Genomic DNA, 17295 nt, shown 5'->3' with positions numbered 1-17295 from the left:
CTGGAAGATAAGGTGAGAAATGTTTGGGGATAGGATTGTGAATAAGCCATGACCAGCCCTACCATTAGAAAGAATAAGAGCTGACTCAGGCCAATAATGATGGGTACCATTAAATGGAATCAAGTTGTCAGTTAATTATTTTTAAGGGGGGATTTTCTGGCCCCAGGCACCAAAACATAACTGACCTATTGCATGAGACCAAGGGTGTATCTAATTTAGTATCCTGTTTCTAACTGTAGCTAGCCAGATTCTTCCAGGAAGCCCACAAGGTGGGCACAAAGAAAATCAGCCTCTTTTGTTGTACGTCCCCCGCATCCGACATGAAGAGCAGACTGCCTCTGAACATGGAATTTCCTTTTAGCGACAATGGCTCATATGCAAGTGTCTTGGGCTGCAGATTGTCCTGTTTACAGCTACAAGGAGGCTTCTGAAACACTACGTAGGGGCTGCTCTGGATATATTTGTCAGATATCAACTCCTAAGCAATAATCTGCTCCACAAAGACATTAAGGACACAGTTGCCATTGAGTAGAAACCAAGAGTGGCACATATGGAGTGTACTGACAAACAATCCTTAAAAAAAAGACAATGGAGTTTATGTAGTGCCTTCTGGTGTAACCCACTAGAGTTATTTAGAAATTAATACTACTCAGATTGCCCATTTTAAAACCCAACTCTAAAATATAAATGGGAAATATTTGTGAAGAGTTAAGCACTTAGCACAAACTTACCAACAACTTTTCAGTTCGGTATTGTTTTATATAAAAGCTGTAACCTTATTTTTAAAAAAGTATAAATGAACTTGAGTACACTCCGGGAGAGAGCAGAGGACAGGAAGGCCTGGCGTGCTATGGTCCATGGGGTCACGAAGAGTCGGACACGACTTAACGACTGAACAACAACAATAAATGTCAAACATTTAAAAGATAGTCATTTCCAAAGATCTCCATGCAGCAGTTGTGATTATTCTGCAATTTACACTACAGCACCGATTACATTAAGAAAAGGTCTTTAAGAAGCTATGTATTCCAGCAACATCTATTTATCTCAAAAGATTTGTGCTGCACCTTCTTTTAGGACGAATATTTGTTCTGGTGTTTTTTAAAATGATGTCCATCAGTTCTTCATCCAGACTATGAGACTTCAAGGTGAAAAGTTCAAGTGCATGAAAGAGAAAAATCCCTGGTGTAATTCCATTACATAGAAAAAGTCATGAAGCTTTTCAGAGGCGAACATCACACAGTAACGGGGATCATTAGTTCATCGTTGTGTAAACATAGGATTTGCTTATAATTCAGTGACATCTACAACAGACAAACATATAAATGAAGTTCTTGTAAAACACCACCATGGAAGTTTGAGATAAGGTACACTGAGCCAGACACACTGTCAGGAAAACATAATAGCCACGAGATGAGCTTGAGCTTAAGGCAGACAGTAACCAATGCATTGCATATAACTGCTCCATCACTCTTACTTTCTTAAAATATTGGGCTGTAATCCTATTCACACTTATCTGGGAGTAAGCTCCACTGAACACTGTATGACTTACTTCTGAGTAAAACATGCACAGGACAAGGCAGTTAGTGCAATTAAACCTCATAATTTATTGCACATTTTTATTCAATGGCTTGTGAAATAAAAATGCAAATATACATTTATAATCTGTTGGTTTCTCAGAGGCCCTAAGGAAGACCACCTTCCTTTTGGCGGGATATAATCTCACTTTTAAACTATAAAAGGCACCGCTTCACTGAGGTTCAGAAAGCAGACATACAGCTTCTATAGCAGGTTAAAAAAAATAGCAAAAACTAAACAATTTGAATCCTACGTGGATAATGCCCAGAGAATGAATGTACTCTATAAATCTAAGATTTAAAAGATTCTTACATTTTTGTTAAGTCAGATATTCGTTCATAGGTTGAATAGCATACATTCTCAATAAAAGCATCAATAATATTAAAGTAGAAAAAGAGTTAAGAAAAAAATATGAATAAAGCATGGTAAATCCTAGAAGTCTACTCCTAGCTGTACTTTTCAAGAAAGCAAAGCCTCTCCCCCATGTCTTCTGTACCTTTTCCCTGTTATCTAGCCATGAGAAACCCATTAAGCAGTTTGGGGGAACTTGCGCTTCCTATGACTGCATGGTAGAAATTATGGCTGCAATACAGCATTGTTTCACTTTGAGCAGCGAGGTTTTTCATTTTAGAAATGCATTAAACATGATAAAGGAGTCCAACAGTGCAATCCTATGTGTCTACTCAGAAGTAAGCCCCAATAAGCTCAGTGAGATTTACCAATGTTAAGTGTGCTTAGTAACATAATTTATATCACACATGTCTTGGGCTGCAATTCTAAGAAAGTGTGAAAGTGCCTTGAATGTTCATCATTTACTTAAACATTATCTTGTGAATTACGCCCTTAATTCCTCTTGAAATGTAATTAAAACAAAGGTTACTTAGAAGATCATGTCTTATTCTAACACAGAACACATAATGCCACAAGAAAAAGGATTTGTTCAGTCAGATGTTACAAGAATAGGACAAGCGACACCCCATGATAGGTTACCATGCAATCCTTATGCACATAATAGTGATAGTATCCATAATGATGCAAACCAAAACCTCCCTCTTTGCTGAGGGCTTTTCTTTCTGCGATACTAATCAAGCAGAGCTCAATTTCTTGCTACCTTGCAGCAAGATCAAGCATGTTTGTCAGGTGGCATTTACTTTTGGATACTGCATCCTACAAGTGAAAGCTTACTTCCAAAGTGATGCCAAACACAGTAAGAGGTAAGAACCCATACACCACTTCTCCTATATTTATCACAAGTTTCCCCTCTGTATTAAACCTCCCTTATAACACTTCACAAGCATTGTAATTTACATAACAAACTAGGGAGACCTCTGCAAAGTTCTCAGGAATAAATGTTTGAGCAAGTCTCAATAATTACTAGATGAAATGGCTGCCATGGTGAAGATGAGGTTATGCTCTCTCAATATGAACTTTGTGCAAACAGTACAGTTTCAGAATCTCTAAAATCTCTTTTAGATATTCTGTCAGCATCATTTTCCCCATATTGTTTTTGAATAGGACAAGACCCCTTTTAAAAGCCTTTCAGGCTGGAATCCTATACACACACGCCTGGAAGTAAGTCCCATTCAATAGAGCTTAATTCTGAGTAGACAGGTATAGGGTTACATTAATCAATAAAAGTAGCTAATAAAACTAAAATACTTAAGCAGGTTACTCAACACTTTCTAGATCCATTGTGACATTACAAGTCATTGCAAAACTCTACAAGGCATCCAACATAGTAATCTTTAAGATTAATCAGTATCACTGTGGAAGAAGTGAGCGGGATCTTAAAGGCAGGAATGGATTGTCACTTGAGGTGGTACACGTTTCCTCTTGTTCGTTCTGCAGTTGTGGTGGAAGCGGTGGTGCTCCAGAATCTCCAGGTCCAGGAAGGGTAGCCAAGAAAACAGAGTTCTCCATATTTCCAACCTCCGTAATAGGTAAATTCATTGAACAAAGAGAAGTAGCAGATACAAAAGCAGTTGTACTATATTCTTCTGGATGAAGGCAGGTAGTTTCTCTGTCTTTCTGTTTTTCAAAAAAATTAGATTCATTTGACTGTGACCTAGAGAGATTGTTTGTTTGCTCACATACTGAAGCCATACAGTTGCTACAACTCAGTCCTGTAAAAGAATAAATTAGATTATTTGTATAATGTGGTGTTTACAAAAAGTTGACAAGAGATTGTTAATTGTTGCCATACTATAGATCATTGTACAAGCCTGTTTTTTTAAAGTTGAAACAGCCACGCCATCACCACCACCAATATCTAATGCCTGGAGAGTGGACATTTTCCATCACTGCCCCCTAGAGCCTTCATATTTCACCAATGCTTTAAAAACCTGGGTTGTTGTGAACAAAGTGGGAATGAGTGAGCGGCTCCTGCTATCCAATTGCTCCTGCTGGAAGCAGGAGTTAAAAAACCAGGAGCACTCTGTCCCTGGGCTTTCTAGTGTGATGTCCAAACTGGGAATTCTGGGTTGTTGGGGGAGAGACAACCCAGAACTGGAACTTAATTCACAGGACAGAAAGGGTGGGGGGAGACATTCTTTTAAATAATAAATTATCTTCTGATCTTATTTGTGAAATCACCACTTTATATGGATTTTTTTCAAATGTTTATGCACATATTTAGACCAGTCTCCAAAGGGCCTCTTGGGCATACAAATGCTTCAGTGCATACAAATGTTTCTTTATTTTTCCAACTGTATCCGCTCATACTACACTGAAGGTGGCTCCTGAAGTTCATGTTCAGAAATGGCTTCTTGGATGAAGAAAGTAGATGCTTTCTAGATGGCGTCTATAAGCCTTATCATGTGGCTCAGGCTCCCCACACACTCCTTTGAATCTCAGGATCAAGCTGAGTTTCCAACCAAAGATGATGTTTAGCTAATCATCGTGGGGCTGTGAAGTTTGAATAAATGTACTTATTCCTAGATCTCAATAAATGTGGCTTTTTGAGAATACTGAAGGGGCAAAGTTTCTCTTAAGTTCAAGTTCAGCTAAAAATAACAAAATGCTACCACTCATCACTGAAACTTTAACATACTTTTATCACTATGGGAATTTGGGATATACAACATTCACTATTATTTATTTCTTATTGCAAAAAGGAATGCCACTGTGGTTGTGACTTGAAATGTCAACTATCTGCTACCTTTGGATAGAAACACTAACTTAAGCTGTAAATAAAGCTTTAAATCTCTCAGCCCTAACATTAAGCCAAATTATTTTCCTATTATCTATGTTGGCTGTATTTGCAATGCTCCTTTTCTCCCAAGATAGGCCCATCACCACCTCTTCGGTCCATGCATGCAGTGGAAGGATATTAGTTCTTGTGTACAGTTCCTGCACGTTTGGCCAAATTGCCACAGCTGCTTCCTTTTCACATGACAAATCTGTCCCTGCTTTCCCAGGTTTTAAGGGAAGGGATGGTGGCAAGGAGAAGGTCTCTGCATTAGCTTCATTGCGAAGGCTAGTACATATTGGAATGTTTGCTGCTGCTTAAGTTGGACCCAGAAGAAAGATGGAGAAAGCAAACAGAGCAGGGGATGCATGACACCTCCTCTTAACCATTTATTTACCCAAACAATCCTACTCAATTGCTAAAATCATAGCAAGTTTATTAATACTTATGCCTGAGTGTCAAGTTGAAGTGGTTATTTAAATGGTACCATAAGGAAGTGACCCTTGAGGCTCACCTGCCACAAGAGAAGTGAAAAATGCCAGTATTTTCTCAATTAAAAATTCTACAGAATTTTTCAGTTATAGGGGTGTGAAACAATGAATAGTGGCAGATGGTTAAGAATTAATATCTCAGGTTAATCTCAGGTTAAGAATTAATAATGTTTGGTTATGTTCTGGAAAATGTGAAGTACAGAGAAGTCTCTATCTCTCCAAATTTCAAAGTAAATGTTGATCATTATTAAATGCTGATGATTAGGTCAAGGTAAAGAAATATTACAAAATAGAAGTTGATAACATTCCATTTGAGAAAATAGGGGATTTCAAACATGTAGATCTTACTGGTTGGGGAAAGGTAGAACTTTAGGGTTACTGGTGGTTATCTGTCTTTCCTGTGCATTGGTTCATTTTGTACAGGATTGGGAAATTTATGGTCCTCCAGATGTTTTGGCCTACAACTCCCATCATCCCTAGCCAGCATAGCTAATGGTGAAGCATAATGGGAGTTGTAGGCCAGAACATTGGGTGGGGCCCACAAACTGCCCACCCCCAATTTTGTAGGATCAAAGTCTGATTGGAAAATCAAGTTATTTGGCTGGTGGTGTGGGTAAAAACTGGTTCGGGGCAGGAATTAAGAGATACCTGGGCAGGATTGAAGGAAAGATGCTGCCTGAAGGACATATGCGTGGACTAGATTAGGAAAAAGCAGAAAGAGGGGGAGAAACACTTTAACAGATAAAAACAAGCATGGGGGTGGACCCAACAGAAGGCAGAGTATTTTGGCTGCATTTTAATGCATACTTAACTTGGAGTAAGTCCCACTGAATTCAGTGGAACATACCTATGAGTAAACATGTATAGGATCAGATTGCATGGCAATGCATTTTTACAAAGCTTTTTGAAATACACAGGGAAAGTAATCTTATGGTCCTAGGAAAGTGTCACTGGGACCATATAATTCTTCAGAGTCCCTCCTCTGAGACTGTAGACACTGCTACAAACTTGGAAGGGAGACTCCAGTATCTGATCCCTCCTCCTGCCCCCTTGCAGCCGCTGTGGAAAGAATCACACCGGATGCTTCCCAAGGGCACAAAAGCTGCCTTGGTGAGGTCAGAAAGGGGGTGTGCTGGTGGGCAGGGAAGGGAGGGGTGAGGTCAGGATATGAGGAATCCTATGGCCTCTCCAGCCTTAGTCCCATCCCTGCCAGCACACCCTCTCTAGACCAGCTCAGAGGCTCATCTAGAGGAAAAAGCAAAACATAGGAGGACAGAGAGGCAAAAACTGCCTCCATTGCTCCTTCCACCCTGCCAGCAGCAACTGGGCAGGGCATTGTATATGCGGAAGCCTCTGAGTTCGGAGGCTTCCATCTCAGAAGGGCACAACCTGTAGGAGTACACCATATTATGTACACCACAATACACATACTATTCCGTTATTAAACATTACCTTTAAGGCTTTCAAGTTTTTCATTTTTTGCTTTCAGGATGGCATCAGTTATCTTTTCTAACAAGAAGTTCTGTGTTCTTTCGCATCTGATAGATTCTATCAAAGCATCTAGTCCTTTTGGATGTTCTGCTAAGTAATCCAGCAGCTTCCCAGCCTTTTTCCTACTTGAAGTTCGACATGAAATTTCTTCAGTGTCCTCTCTACTGAGTATTTTCTTTGAACGTAGATAATCAAAGTGTCTTTCTGCAATTATTTTGTCACATAGATAGCGACGCAACCGTTCTAAAACCTAGCATAAAGAAAAGACCATGTTAGCATTTTACCATCTTGTAAATTAGGTTATGCGCTACTATAAACAGTAAGTGCAATACTCAGGAGCAATAAACTAAAACGGGTACAGAACCACTCTCAACCTGAAGGCCAAATTTCATGTTGGAGACGCTCTCAGGGCCAAATTCCAGTGGTGGGTGGGGTTAAAGGCAAAAAGGGCAAGGCCAAAAAAACAAAATACCAGCACATTTTATCTTAAAGCTCTTACTGCCAGTAAGTAAGCCTAAGGAGAGGCATTTCAACCTTTTAGAATAGGAAAAAAGCCAGGGAACCACCCAGAAAAATAGGTGGCTTGGGGGGAAATGGGGTGGGGCCAGGGAAAGGGGCATGGTTTTCTGGGAAACCCCAGGGGATGGGATTGGGAAACCCCCGGGCTGAGGTTCTGCTCCCCTGAACTAAAACAATATACAAAAACCCACAAACTCACTGGATGGTCTAAGATTAACTAGTTAAGATAATCAAAATGGTTTGAGTACTTAGGAAAAATAGTATAAATAACAAGTATAGTAATGAGCATTTCATACTAAAAAGGAAGAATGAAAGCTTATGAACTATATTTGCCAAAGAAATATTATTTTACATTATTACCTTACTGTACCAGTGTCACTATAATGACCTATGACTTATTAAGGAGAAGGAGAAAATGAAGCAATGAATAACTGTGATGCACAAGTCTCCTGTTCATCGCTAGTACAGAACAGGTAAAGAGTATTCAAATACATGGCCCTGAATCTTTAGATACACCAGAACGTGAAACAGATGCCCTTTCATGAAGAATGGATAGAATACTACACTTCTGGATAGAAACTTCCTATATAGCGAGCCATCCTCATGGTATAAGAAGCAAATGTCACAGAAATAAGGTAATCCTGGGATAGTGACAACACATTCATTGTACATAGCTTGAGTAGTACACTTCTGCAATGACAGCTTTAGTTTGCTATTTGAATGTGAGCGTGGGAGCGAGTTACACACAGAAGCCAACAGAATTGTATCTTCATTTATTCATACTTCATTCTTATCTACAAACCATTTTCTTGTTTACATCCTTGTGCCAATCCAACCTACTCCCCAAACCAAGAGTATCCAAGAACTCATTCAACAATCCACTGTTTGGGAATCACTATTAAAAAATAAATTCTGATTTAAAATAAAAAATTAGACAATTTTTTGAAATTAATAAATATTTTCCATATATATACCAGTCCTACAATTATCTTAGCTGATTAAGGAATTAGCAGTAGATTTCATTCTGTTCCAAAGTCTCCCTTATGCGAAGATGCAAATGCATCTTTACATTGCTTGCTCTGCAATGCTTTGATGAGCACACCATATATTACTGTGGATTGCTAAAGTATAAGATAATAGCACCCCATTCTCACACATTTATTATGTCTTAAGTACAGGAAGAGATCACACGTGTGCGCATCCAAGTAAGATGTCCAGATTGCATGCAATCATTACATAAAAGCTTACCAAGAGGGATTTCACTATGTGGGGAGGCCATCATCAATAGCCTCAAGCTACCCAATAAGCCCAGCCACCACTATCAGCTCACACAGTCATTTTAAAGCCTGAGGATGAAGGCAGCATCAGAACATTGGACTTACCATATGGATTTCAGGCAACTTTTAAGCAGCTGCCTACAGCTGTAATCCTAAATCTCCCTACTAGAAAGTAAGTCTTATTGAGACTTACATCTCAGTGAACATGCATAGGATTCCACAGTGAATACTATGTAGATCCCAGCCTGATATATATTCATATGAAAAAAGAATAGTAGTGAAATGGAAGCAATAGGAGACCAAGCTCTATGAAGGCAAGGCAGAGAGATACAGTACCGATGGACTTTCATTCTAGCCACAACTTCTTACAGTCATAACAGACCATTTTGCCATCAAAGATCTCTCCCTACTCTCAAGATCAAGATCAGAGTGACAATACAAAGCCAAGGCTTTTTGATCATTTAAAACCCGTTTTGTGAGAGCACACCAATATGCTTACTATTGCTATTCCTTAATGCCATGGAAGCACCCTATGCTAACCTCTGCCTTTGCCTGAAATTCTGCCTACTGATTGCCAGAATTATAGCAGGAGAAGAGGAATGTGGACTTACAGATATGAAGCAGACTCTTGTTTGAACACAACACCAGCTTTAAGAGTTTCAACTTTGCAAACTGTGTATTTTAGCAGTTTGCCTGGTTAGGTGACCAGGCAAATATTTGGTGCAACGAATATCCAATGACTGTGAACCACTATGGCAGCTGTATGCACAGCTGTATCTTGAGGGGTAAATGTGTTGAAAATATTGAAGTGAATGCAAATATCTGGCAAACATGCTGACAATCCCAAACAAATGTTGTGCATGTCGAAAACCTCAGAGATACACCAGTGAATGTTAATCACCAAAAGAGACTCTCAGTAATCACTGGTGTATGTTCAGAAAGCGGGGAGAGGGACACACACCAGTGAATGCTGACATTCAGAAAATTGATCTTGAATTGTGGACATTCAGTATGACCCCAGTCTAAGTTTTCAGCATTCAACGTAATATCACTAAAACTGCCTTTATGCTAAAGCTGTACACACAACTGTCAATGTTCCTGTGTTTTCACAGGGCCAGGCTGTGGAGATGGCGTGTACAGCTATCTCATTATCCTGTCTACTTGGAGCTACTGACACCTATTCTAGATAGAATGAGTGTACCATACATGTAACCTCTGTAACACTACCTTGTATTGAACAACATACATGTAGCCCTATTGGGCATTCACAGAGAGACAGGGAGGAAGCAAAAATATGGACCAGCAGAGCAGAACTGCATGGCTGATGGTTCCAGTAGTTATTTGCAAGCCAGAAAGAGCTCAGAAACTGCCTTTTCTCTAGAATACAATCCATTTTAATACTCTACTTTGAGAAGTTTTAGTGCTGTAGTGTAAATTTGATGAACACGGGTTACAATACATTGTGCTTACTGTTGACGTAACTTGCTTCACACTATTTACTTCATAATTTACTTTATTCAGTTGTTCCTTGGAGTTAACATTCAAAGGCTAGTGAAATATGCCCCTTAACACTTTGTTGCATAATCATTAGATAACTAGGAAATTAAATACACACAGGAAACATATGCAAAAGAGAATTTAGGCTACTACACCATCCCTGTAAACACACATCCACTCTAAATCAAAGGCATATCAAAGGAATCATTAGAGAACTTCCTTTTCCTATCACAATCTCTGATGCAAGTTCTAGCTTGCCAATGACTAAGGGTGCATTCCTATTCAGACAGGCGGCCGCCTCTGAACTCAGAGGCAACTGCCTATCCAAAGCAGGAAGCATTGATCAATGCAATGATCGTTCCCTCCGTGCTTCTCCAGCCCTGCATTTTTGGCTAGACAGCCGACTGTGGCTGTCTAGCTGGGGCAGCACAGAGTGGGGAAGAAGGCTGCTGTAGGCAGTTACTCTCTCCCCGCCCCAGATCCATGCCCCTTTCCGGATGCGCCACACTCCTCTTGCGAGCATGGAGCACAGAACTGGGGAGGAAGTTGGTTCCCAGAAAACCAGGTATCCTATGGCCGTCTAGCCACTGTCTAGCAGCCACAGGGTTGCTCCCTAAGTGGCTTTACTATTTGACTGATATCCCCATTATTGTAGTACCACTGGCAAAAGAATAGCTTCTTCAAGGACAGCGATGCTACAAACAGTGGTAATCAAGAGTGCTTTATCTGCCTAGGCCCCTACTTTTATTATTGCCATTTAGGAAGCCTCAATACTGAAAAGTAAAACAAGACACAAATCATATTTCCTGAAGATGGTTTAACATTGTGCTTATTGTTCATTAGCTGCAATGAAACATTAAATTCCATGGAATGAATAATTTCCAAGTGATTTTCAAACTTTCTACCTTCAGGGAACACTTTCCACATTGACTTTTCTGCCAAACAACCAATGAAAGTTGCTGAGGATTCTGGTCATGGACATGGAGCAATAGGTGGGGCATGCTGAGCCTCGATGTTGTCTTGTGTGCACTGAGAGTGCACCCTACAGCCACACAATGCTGAGCAGGATAAATAAAGACAGATATTTATTGCCTGTCAAAGAAGCTAATCCACTGTTATTGTTGTTTTAGGGTGCAATCCTATGGCCACTACTCAGCAGTTAGATAGCCATAGGATAGGTTGGTTCCCGGGAACCAACTTGGGAGCCCGCACTCCAAGGTCTGTTCCCTGAGGACCAACCTCCACCTCTGCCTGCGCTGCCTCGTAGGCAGTGTGGATTGGCCCTACACTCTGCGCTTGTAAGAGCAGCACGGAGCAGCTAAAACGGGGAGTTCCTGGGGGCGGGGTGGGTGGAAGTGCCTTTCCGACGCTTCCTATGTGTTGTTCGGAGTCCACCACCACCCCGCTCTGACTTCCTGTGGGTAGACAGCCGAAATCTGTGAATGTGAATGCAGGGCGGCTGAAGTGTGGAGGGGGAGATCCCCTCCACACTGCTCCTGCCCTGCATTGGATAGGTGGTCGCCTATCCCAATAGGATTGTGCCTTAATTGGGGAACGCTAGGATTCCCTGGAACACAGTCTGAAAACCACTGATCTAGATCAGTAGTATTCACTAGAAGATTATTGGAAAGCATAGTGAATACGACTAATATTAACATTCCATTTCCCCCATACCATGCTGTTACTATCATTCACTGAACACTAAAAATAAGACCAGGAGTTTATTTAACTGCCTTTCTTCTTTAAACCAGAACTCAAAATGGGTTACAGGGCATTTCTACATGAGGCTTTGATCCCACACCTTTACCAAGCCTTCTGCTTCCAGATTCTTTGTGGGATTAAGATAGGCTCCTTTATACATGCTTTTTTTCCAGCGGGATATCTTTCTCTGCCTTTTTAAATGTTTCATTATAAAGCCACTAGATGGTACTGTGGTATAGTGGAACTGTGCAATTCTCTAAGCTATAAATACGCCATTCAGAAAAATACTGCATTTTTCTCCATCTAAAAAGACCCCCGCGAGAATGGTTCCAAAGCACAGGAGAGGCCCTAGAGGAGGACTGCATCATGTAAAGGACCTGCAAATTACCATGAGTGAGCGATTACGAGTACACAATAAAAGCCTTGTGTAGAAAGGCTCACAGACATTTTAAAATTCCATAAAACAAAATTTTCATTAAAAAAAAACATGAAAGCATTAGCAGCAAGAACTACGATCAGCCCACTTCATAAATCTAACAGAACAAAAGTGCCTTGGTCATTTTTCTAGAAGGCATGAGAGACTGTTTGGTGAGCTTCTCTTTGTAAGGTATTCCAAAAGTACAAAACCACAACAGAAAAGAGCCTGCTGTAGGTTGCCATCAGCCTAACATTTGAAGGAGAAAGTATGTGGAATAAGGCTTCACCAAAAAGCAGGGAGGTTCCTATGGAAGTAGGCACACAGGACTTATAATTTTAAGAATAACCAGCAATTTTGAACGTTATAGTGTTCATATAATCAAAATGAACTGTTTGTTTGGACTGATATATTACGTTCTGAAATGAAGTCATAGTAAATTGTTTATTGTAATGATGCTCTGATATGCAGGCTTAAGTTATAGGAAGGCAGGTTTTGGTTGAACATCAGGAAAAACTTCCTAGCAGTCAGAGCATATAGACAAGGGAGCCATCTGCCTAGAGAGGTGGTGGGCTCTCTGTTGCTGGATGAATTTGAACAGAGACTAGACAGCCATCTGTCAGGGATGCTTTAAAATGGATTCCTGCAATGAGCAGAGGGTTGGACGAAATGGCCCCTTCCTATGATTCTGTGATACACATTCCTGTTCTTGTATTGTGAACTGCTATGTAAAAAAGCAGCATATGAATTAAAGGAATAAGGACAATAAAGGCTTCACATTTACCCTGAACAATACAGTATCAAATAGTCATTCTGGCTTTCAAGTGATAACAAATCTATCTCGTCCATCAGTGTTCATCAAGCAAAATGACAAGCTCACCCTCCATGAGGCCTCAGATGTGTTTTCAAGTAAGGTGAAGTATCATGAAGTGTTTAATATGGAAAAACAAAAAGGAAATTTGCAAGAAAAAAGAATTACCTTTATTACCCTCTGGTAATGTTCCAATATAAAGTAAACAAATACAGACTAAAAGATCAGATGGGGATGGGGGAGAGGATGATTTATGGTTCTGAGCAAACATTATATATTCCATGCACTGTAAATGCGGCCTTTATAGCAGGATAGAACAGCACAGAGTTTATTACAACAAGATGACTCATATGTGTGTCAAACTCAGCTACCAAAGAGGGGAATTCCTTTAAATGCTCCAGGAGAAACTCTTACATAGAAATTTGTGAACTGGGCCATAATGCATGCCATTTGGTTGACCGACCTTCCTCCTCTAAATCACCAACAAGCCCCACCCCAAGACTGTGATTCTGAACAAAGGGCAAGCAGATGTACTATCCCTCTCCGTTCCCTACAGAGGCTGCCACTAGTTGTGTTGATTATGTGAGAACATGCCCCACTGTTAGGGACCTGAGATTGGTAAGTGATATTCATTGCTCATAGCAATCTCATTCATATCCACTTCCAATACAGACCCTTCTCCAGACCCTATTATCTAGGATGAGAAGCTGAGGAGAGGCAGGAGGCTGAATAGAATATAGGAAACTGCCTAATACCAGGCCACACTGTTTGCCCATCCAGCCCAATATTGTCTATTCTGACTGGCAGCAGCTCTCCAAGCAGACAAGGATCTTTCCCATCAACTTCTTTTAACTGGAGATGCCAGGGATTGAACTTGGAATCGCCCGCCTACAAAGCATGTGCTGGTCCCGGAACGATTTAGGTACAAAAATCCCTCCTACCCCAAATCTAGGAATTCCACCCATCCACTGGTGGCAGAGAGGGAGAGAGCCCGTCCCCTCCCTAATAACGCTGAACCTTTCCGGTTCGGCGTATCAAATGCATCTTACGCGCGCCCCGCAACAGGTAGGATTTCGCCAGGTGCCGCTTTCTCCCCACCCTGGCAGGAAAAGCCACAGCTGTAGGCGAAAAGGTACAAGAGCCATCTCAGGTCCTCGCCGTGGAAACTTTATCGTAGCACACGAATTGGCACTTTGCTTCCTCCCCCAAATTATACCGTAATTATAATAAATGAAGGGATTGTACCTCCAATCTCTCCTTGTACACCCCCCTTCAGGCAGCGGCCCCCAGGCGCCTCCTTCCCCCAGCTGCCAACCCAGCCCCCCCCCGACACCCCAGGCTGCCTCATGACCCTCCAGAAGGCTGTTTCCCCCCCCCACGCCGCCCTCTCCCCAGAGCCCCCCGCCCCCATCGCCGTCCGCGGCGAGAGCGCCTCGTTGCCTTACTTCCTTTTTCACCTCCGCCATTTCGTCGTCGGTGAGCGACCGCCCAGGAGCCGTAAGCCCGGAGTCCGCCATGGCGGAAACGCCAAAGTGCGGTTTCGAAGGGCGAATGAGGGGCGAGAGGGGGCCCTCAGCGGCTGGGCACGCAACGCCGGGCCACAGCCGGACCCCCGGAGACGGCAGCCAGCCTTTCCGGCGCCGAGGCGAGCGAAGCCGCGCCCACTCTGGCGAGCGCGGTGCGGGAAGACGGTCGCCTGAATGCCGCGTGCGCATGCGGGTTGCTGCCTTCTCCCTTGTCTCGTCAGGGGATTTATTATTTTGTGTGCCATTATTATTGCTTTTGTTCTCTTGATCGTTGATTTATACGTGTTTTTATGCACGTTGTTTTGAATTCAATAATACGCTGACTACAGAGTATACGTATTAAGGAATAGTCTATGTAGCATTTCCATGTTTTCCATAGAATCAAAGAATCATAGAACAGTGGGGTTGGAAGGGACCTATAAAGCCATCGAGTCCAACCCCCTGCTCAATGCAGGAATCTTTTTAAAGATTGCTTCATTGGCCTTGGGGAGGCGGAGCATATAGGAATGATTACGATGAATTATCTTGATGTTAGCCAGTATGTATGATCGTTTAATAATACCTGTTCAGTGCTACTTAGAAGTTGTTTCAGTAATCTTCCAATAACATTAAAATTGTTCATGACAGGTGATGGGAAGAGAGCATGACTCTGTGGAGAGGAATAGTTAGTTTGCCCCTTCTGTTGCTTAACAGCCATCCAGCGTGCTTTGGTATCAGTTCATTTTCTTGCCCTCAGTGTCCTGCAACCTTACAGGCATTTTCGCATGGGACACTTTGTTTTTTTCTTGTAACCACAGCCTCTCAGTGGGGTTTATTAGTCCCAAGTAATCACATATGAAAAGGCCCTTAAATGAAATGCGTATTTTAGGCTGCAGTCCTATACATACTTACCTAGAGGTATAAACTCAGTGGGACTTAACTTCTGAGTTGACATGCATAGGATTACACTGTCAGCTAGCTAATGTTACAGATACAGGAAATGCAGAATCACCTGAGGAAATTACCCTGGGATTTCCCTGTGTGTGCCCCTAAATGTAAATCCTGCTTCAGTATTGGGTGGGATAGTAATGATAAAGATAAATCTTGGAGGTGTTAGTCTGTTGCTGCAAGAAAATAACAAAATGATTTTGTGGCACCTTGAAGACTAACAATTATATTCAGAGCTCGCACAAGACATTTTTCTGCCTGAGGTGAAGGACGAGGTGCCCCCCCCCCCCATGCAGAATCTGGTTGGACTGGCAGTTGAATCTTACTTCTGGTGACAGGTAGCATCTTCCTCAGCATCTGAAGCAACAGGCAAACTTAGGGGTCCTAGGACAGGTCATATGGCGTATACACATCTGTCCACCAACAGAAGGGAACGGCCAGAGGATTCAGAAGGAACAGCTTCCACCAGTCCTCCCCAGTATCTGCTGCCTGAGGCTGTTGCCTCACTCTGCCTAATGGTAGGGCCAGCCAGCCTTGGTTATATTGTGGCATAAGCTCTAGTGGTCTAGAGTCCACTTCATCAGATGCATGCAGTAGGCCTTTATTTATTTGCAATATTTATTTGTTGTTCAGTCGTTCAGTTGTGTCCGACTCTTCGTGACCCCATGGACCATAGCACGCCAGGCCTTCCTGTCCTGCGCTCTCTCCCGGAGTGTGCTCAAGTCCATATTCATTGCATCGGTGATGCTATCTAGCCATCTCATCCTCTGCCGTCCCCTTCTCCTTTTGCCTTCAATCTTTCCCAGCATCAGGGTCTTTTCCAGGGAGTTTTCTCTTCACATTAGGTGGCCAAAGTATTTGAGCTTCAGCTTCAGTATCTGTCCTTCCAATGAGCACTCAGGGTTGATTTCCTTTAGGATTGACTGATTTGACCTCCTTGCAGTCCAGGGGACTCGTAAGGGTCTTCTCCAGCACCACAGTTCGAAAGCATCAATTCTTTGGCGCTCAGCCTTCCTTATAGTCCAGCTCTCACAGCCATACATTACTACTGGGAAAACCATAGCTTTGATTAGACGGACCTTTGTCGGCAAGGTGATGTCTCTGCTTCTGACTATGCTGTCTACGTTTGCCATAGCTTTCCTCCCAAGGAGCAAGCGTCTTTTAATTTCATAGCTACAGTCACCGTCTGTGGTGATCTTGGAGCCCAAGAAAATAAAATCTGTCACTGCTTCCATTTCTTCCCCTTCCATATGCCAGGAAGTGATGGGGCCAGATGCCATGATCTTTGTTTTTTTAATGTTGAGTTTCAAACCAGCATTTGCACTCTCCACTTTCACCCTCAACAAGAGGCTCTTGAGATCCTCTTTGCTTTCTGCCATTAGGGTGGTATCGTCTGCGTATCTGAGGTTGTTGATAATTCTCCCGGCAATCTTAATTCCGACCTGTGATTCATCCAACCCGGCGTTTCTCATGATGTACTCTGCATATAAGTTAAATAAGCAGGGTGACAATATGCAGCCTTGTTGTACTCCTTTCCCAATTTTGAACCACTCGGTTGTTCCATGTCTGGTTCTTACTGTTGCTTCTTGACCCTCGTACAGGTTTCTCAGGAGACAGGTAAGGTGGTCTGGTACTCCCATCACTTTAAGAATTTGCCACAGTTTGTTGTGATCCACACAATCAAAGGCTTTAGCGTAGTCAATGAAGCAGAAATAGACATTTTTCTGGAATTCTCTTGCTTTCTCCATGATCCAGCGAATGTTGGCGATTTGATCTCTAGTTCCTCTGCCTCTTCTAAACCCAGCTTGTACTTCCGGTAGTTCTCAGTTCACATACTGCTGAAGCCTAACTTGTAGGATTTTGAGCATCACCTTG

The 17295-nt window shown here is 42.0% G+C and overlaps 1 protein-coding gene across 1 annotated transcript; it reads right to left on the bottom strand.

Moving 5' to 3' along the window:
* Positions 1-742: 742 nt before the first annotated feature.
* Positions 743-14635, bottom strand: BCL10 (BCL10 immune signaling adaptor). Its single transcript, XM_084852044.1, has 3 exons — positions 14413-14635; positions 6709-6997; positions 743-3701 (listed from the first exon to the last, which is right to left on the bottom strand). The coding sequence occupies exons 1-3, from the start codon at positions 14482-14484 to the stop codon at positions 3340-3342; spliced, it is 723 nt and encodes a 240-aa protein (XP_084708170.1). The 5' UTR covers positions 14485-14635; the 3' UTR covers positions 743-3339.
* Between the last annotated feature and the right edge of the window lie 2660 nt (positions 14636-17295).

The sequence above is a fragment of the Heloderma suspectum genome, chromosome 4, assembly GCF_057233095.1.
Source record: "Heloderma suspectum isolate Gila_16-S chromosome 4, 16-S_ref, whole genome shotgun sequence".
NCBI classification, from domain to species: domain Eukaryota; kingdom Metazoa; phylum Chordata; class Lepidosauria; order Squamata; family Helodermatidae; genus Heloderma; species Heloderma suspectum.
Note: the sequence above shows the minus strand (reverse complement) of the source record. Positions and strands in the feature narration are given on the sequence as shown.

Excerpts from the sequence above, each read along its gene's own strand:
- BCL10 (XM_084852044.1), bottom strand. The coding sequence starts at position 14,484 with ATGGCGGACTCCGGGCTTACGGCTCCTGGGCGGTCGCTCACCGACGAC. Across the intron at positions 6,998-14,412 it reads TGGCGGAGGTGAAAAAGGAA|GTTTTAGAACGGTTGCGTCG; the intron begins GTAAGGCAACGA and ends TCTTTATGCTAG. Across the intron at positions 3,702-6,708 it reads AAAACTTGAAAGCCTTAAAG|GACTGAGTTGTAGCAACTGT; the intron begins GTAATGTTTAAT and ends ATTCTTTTACAG.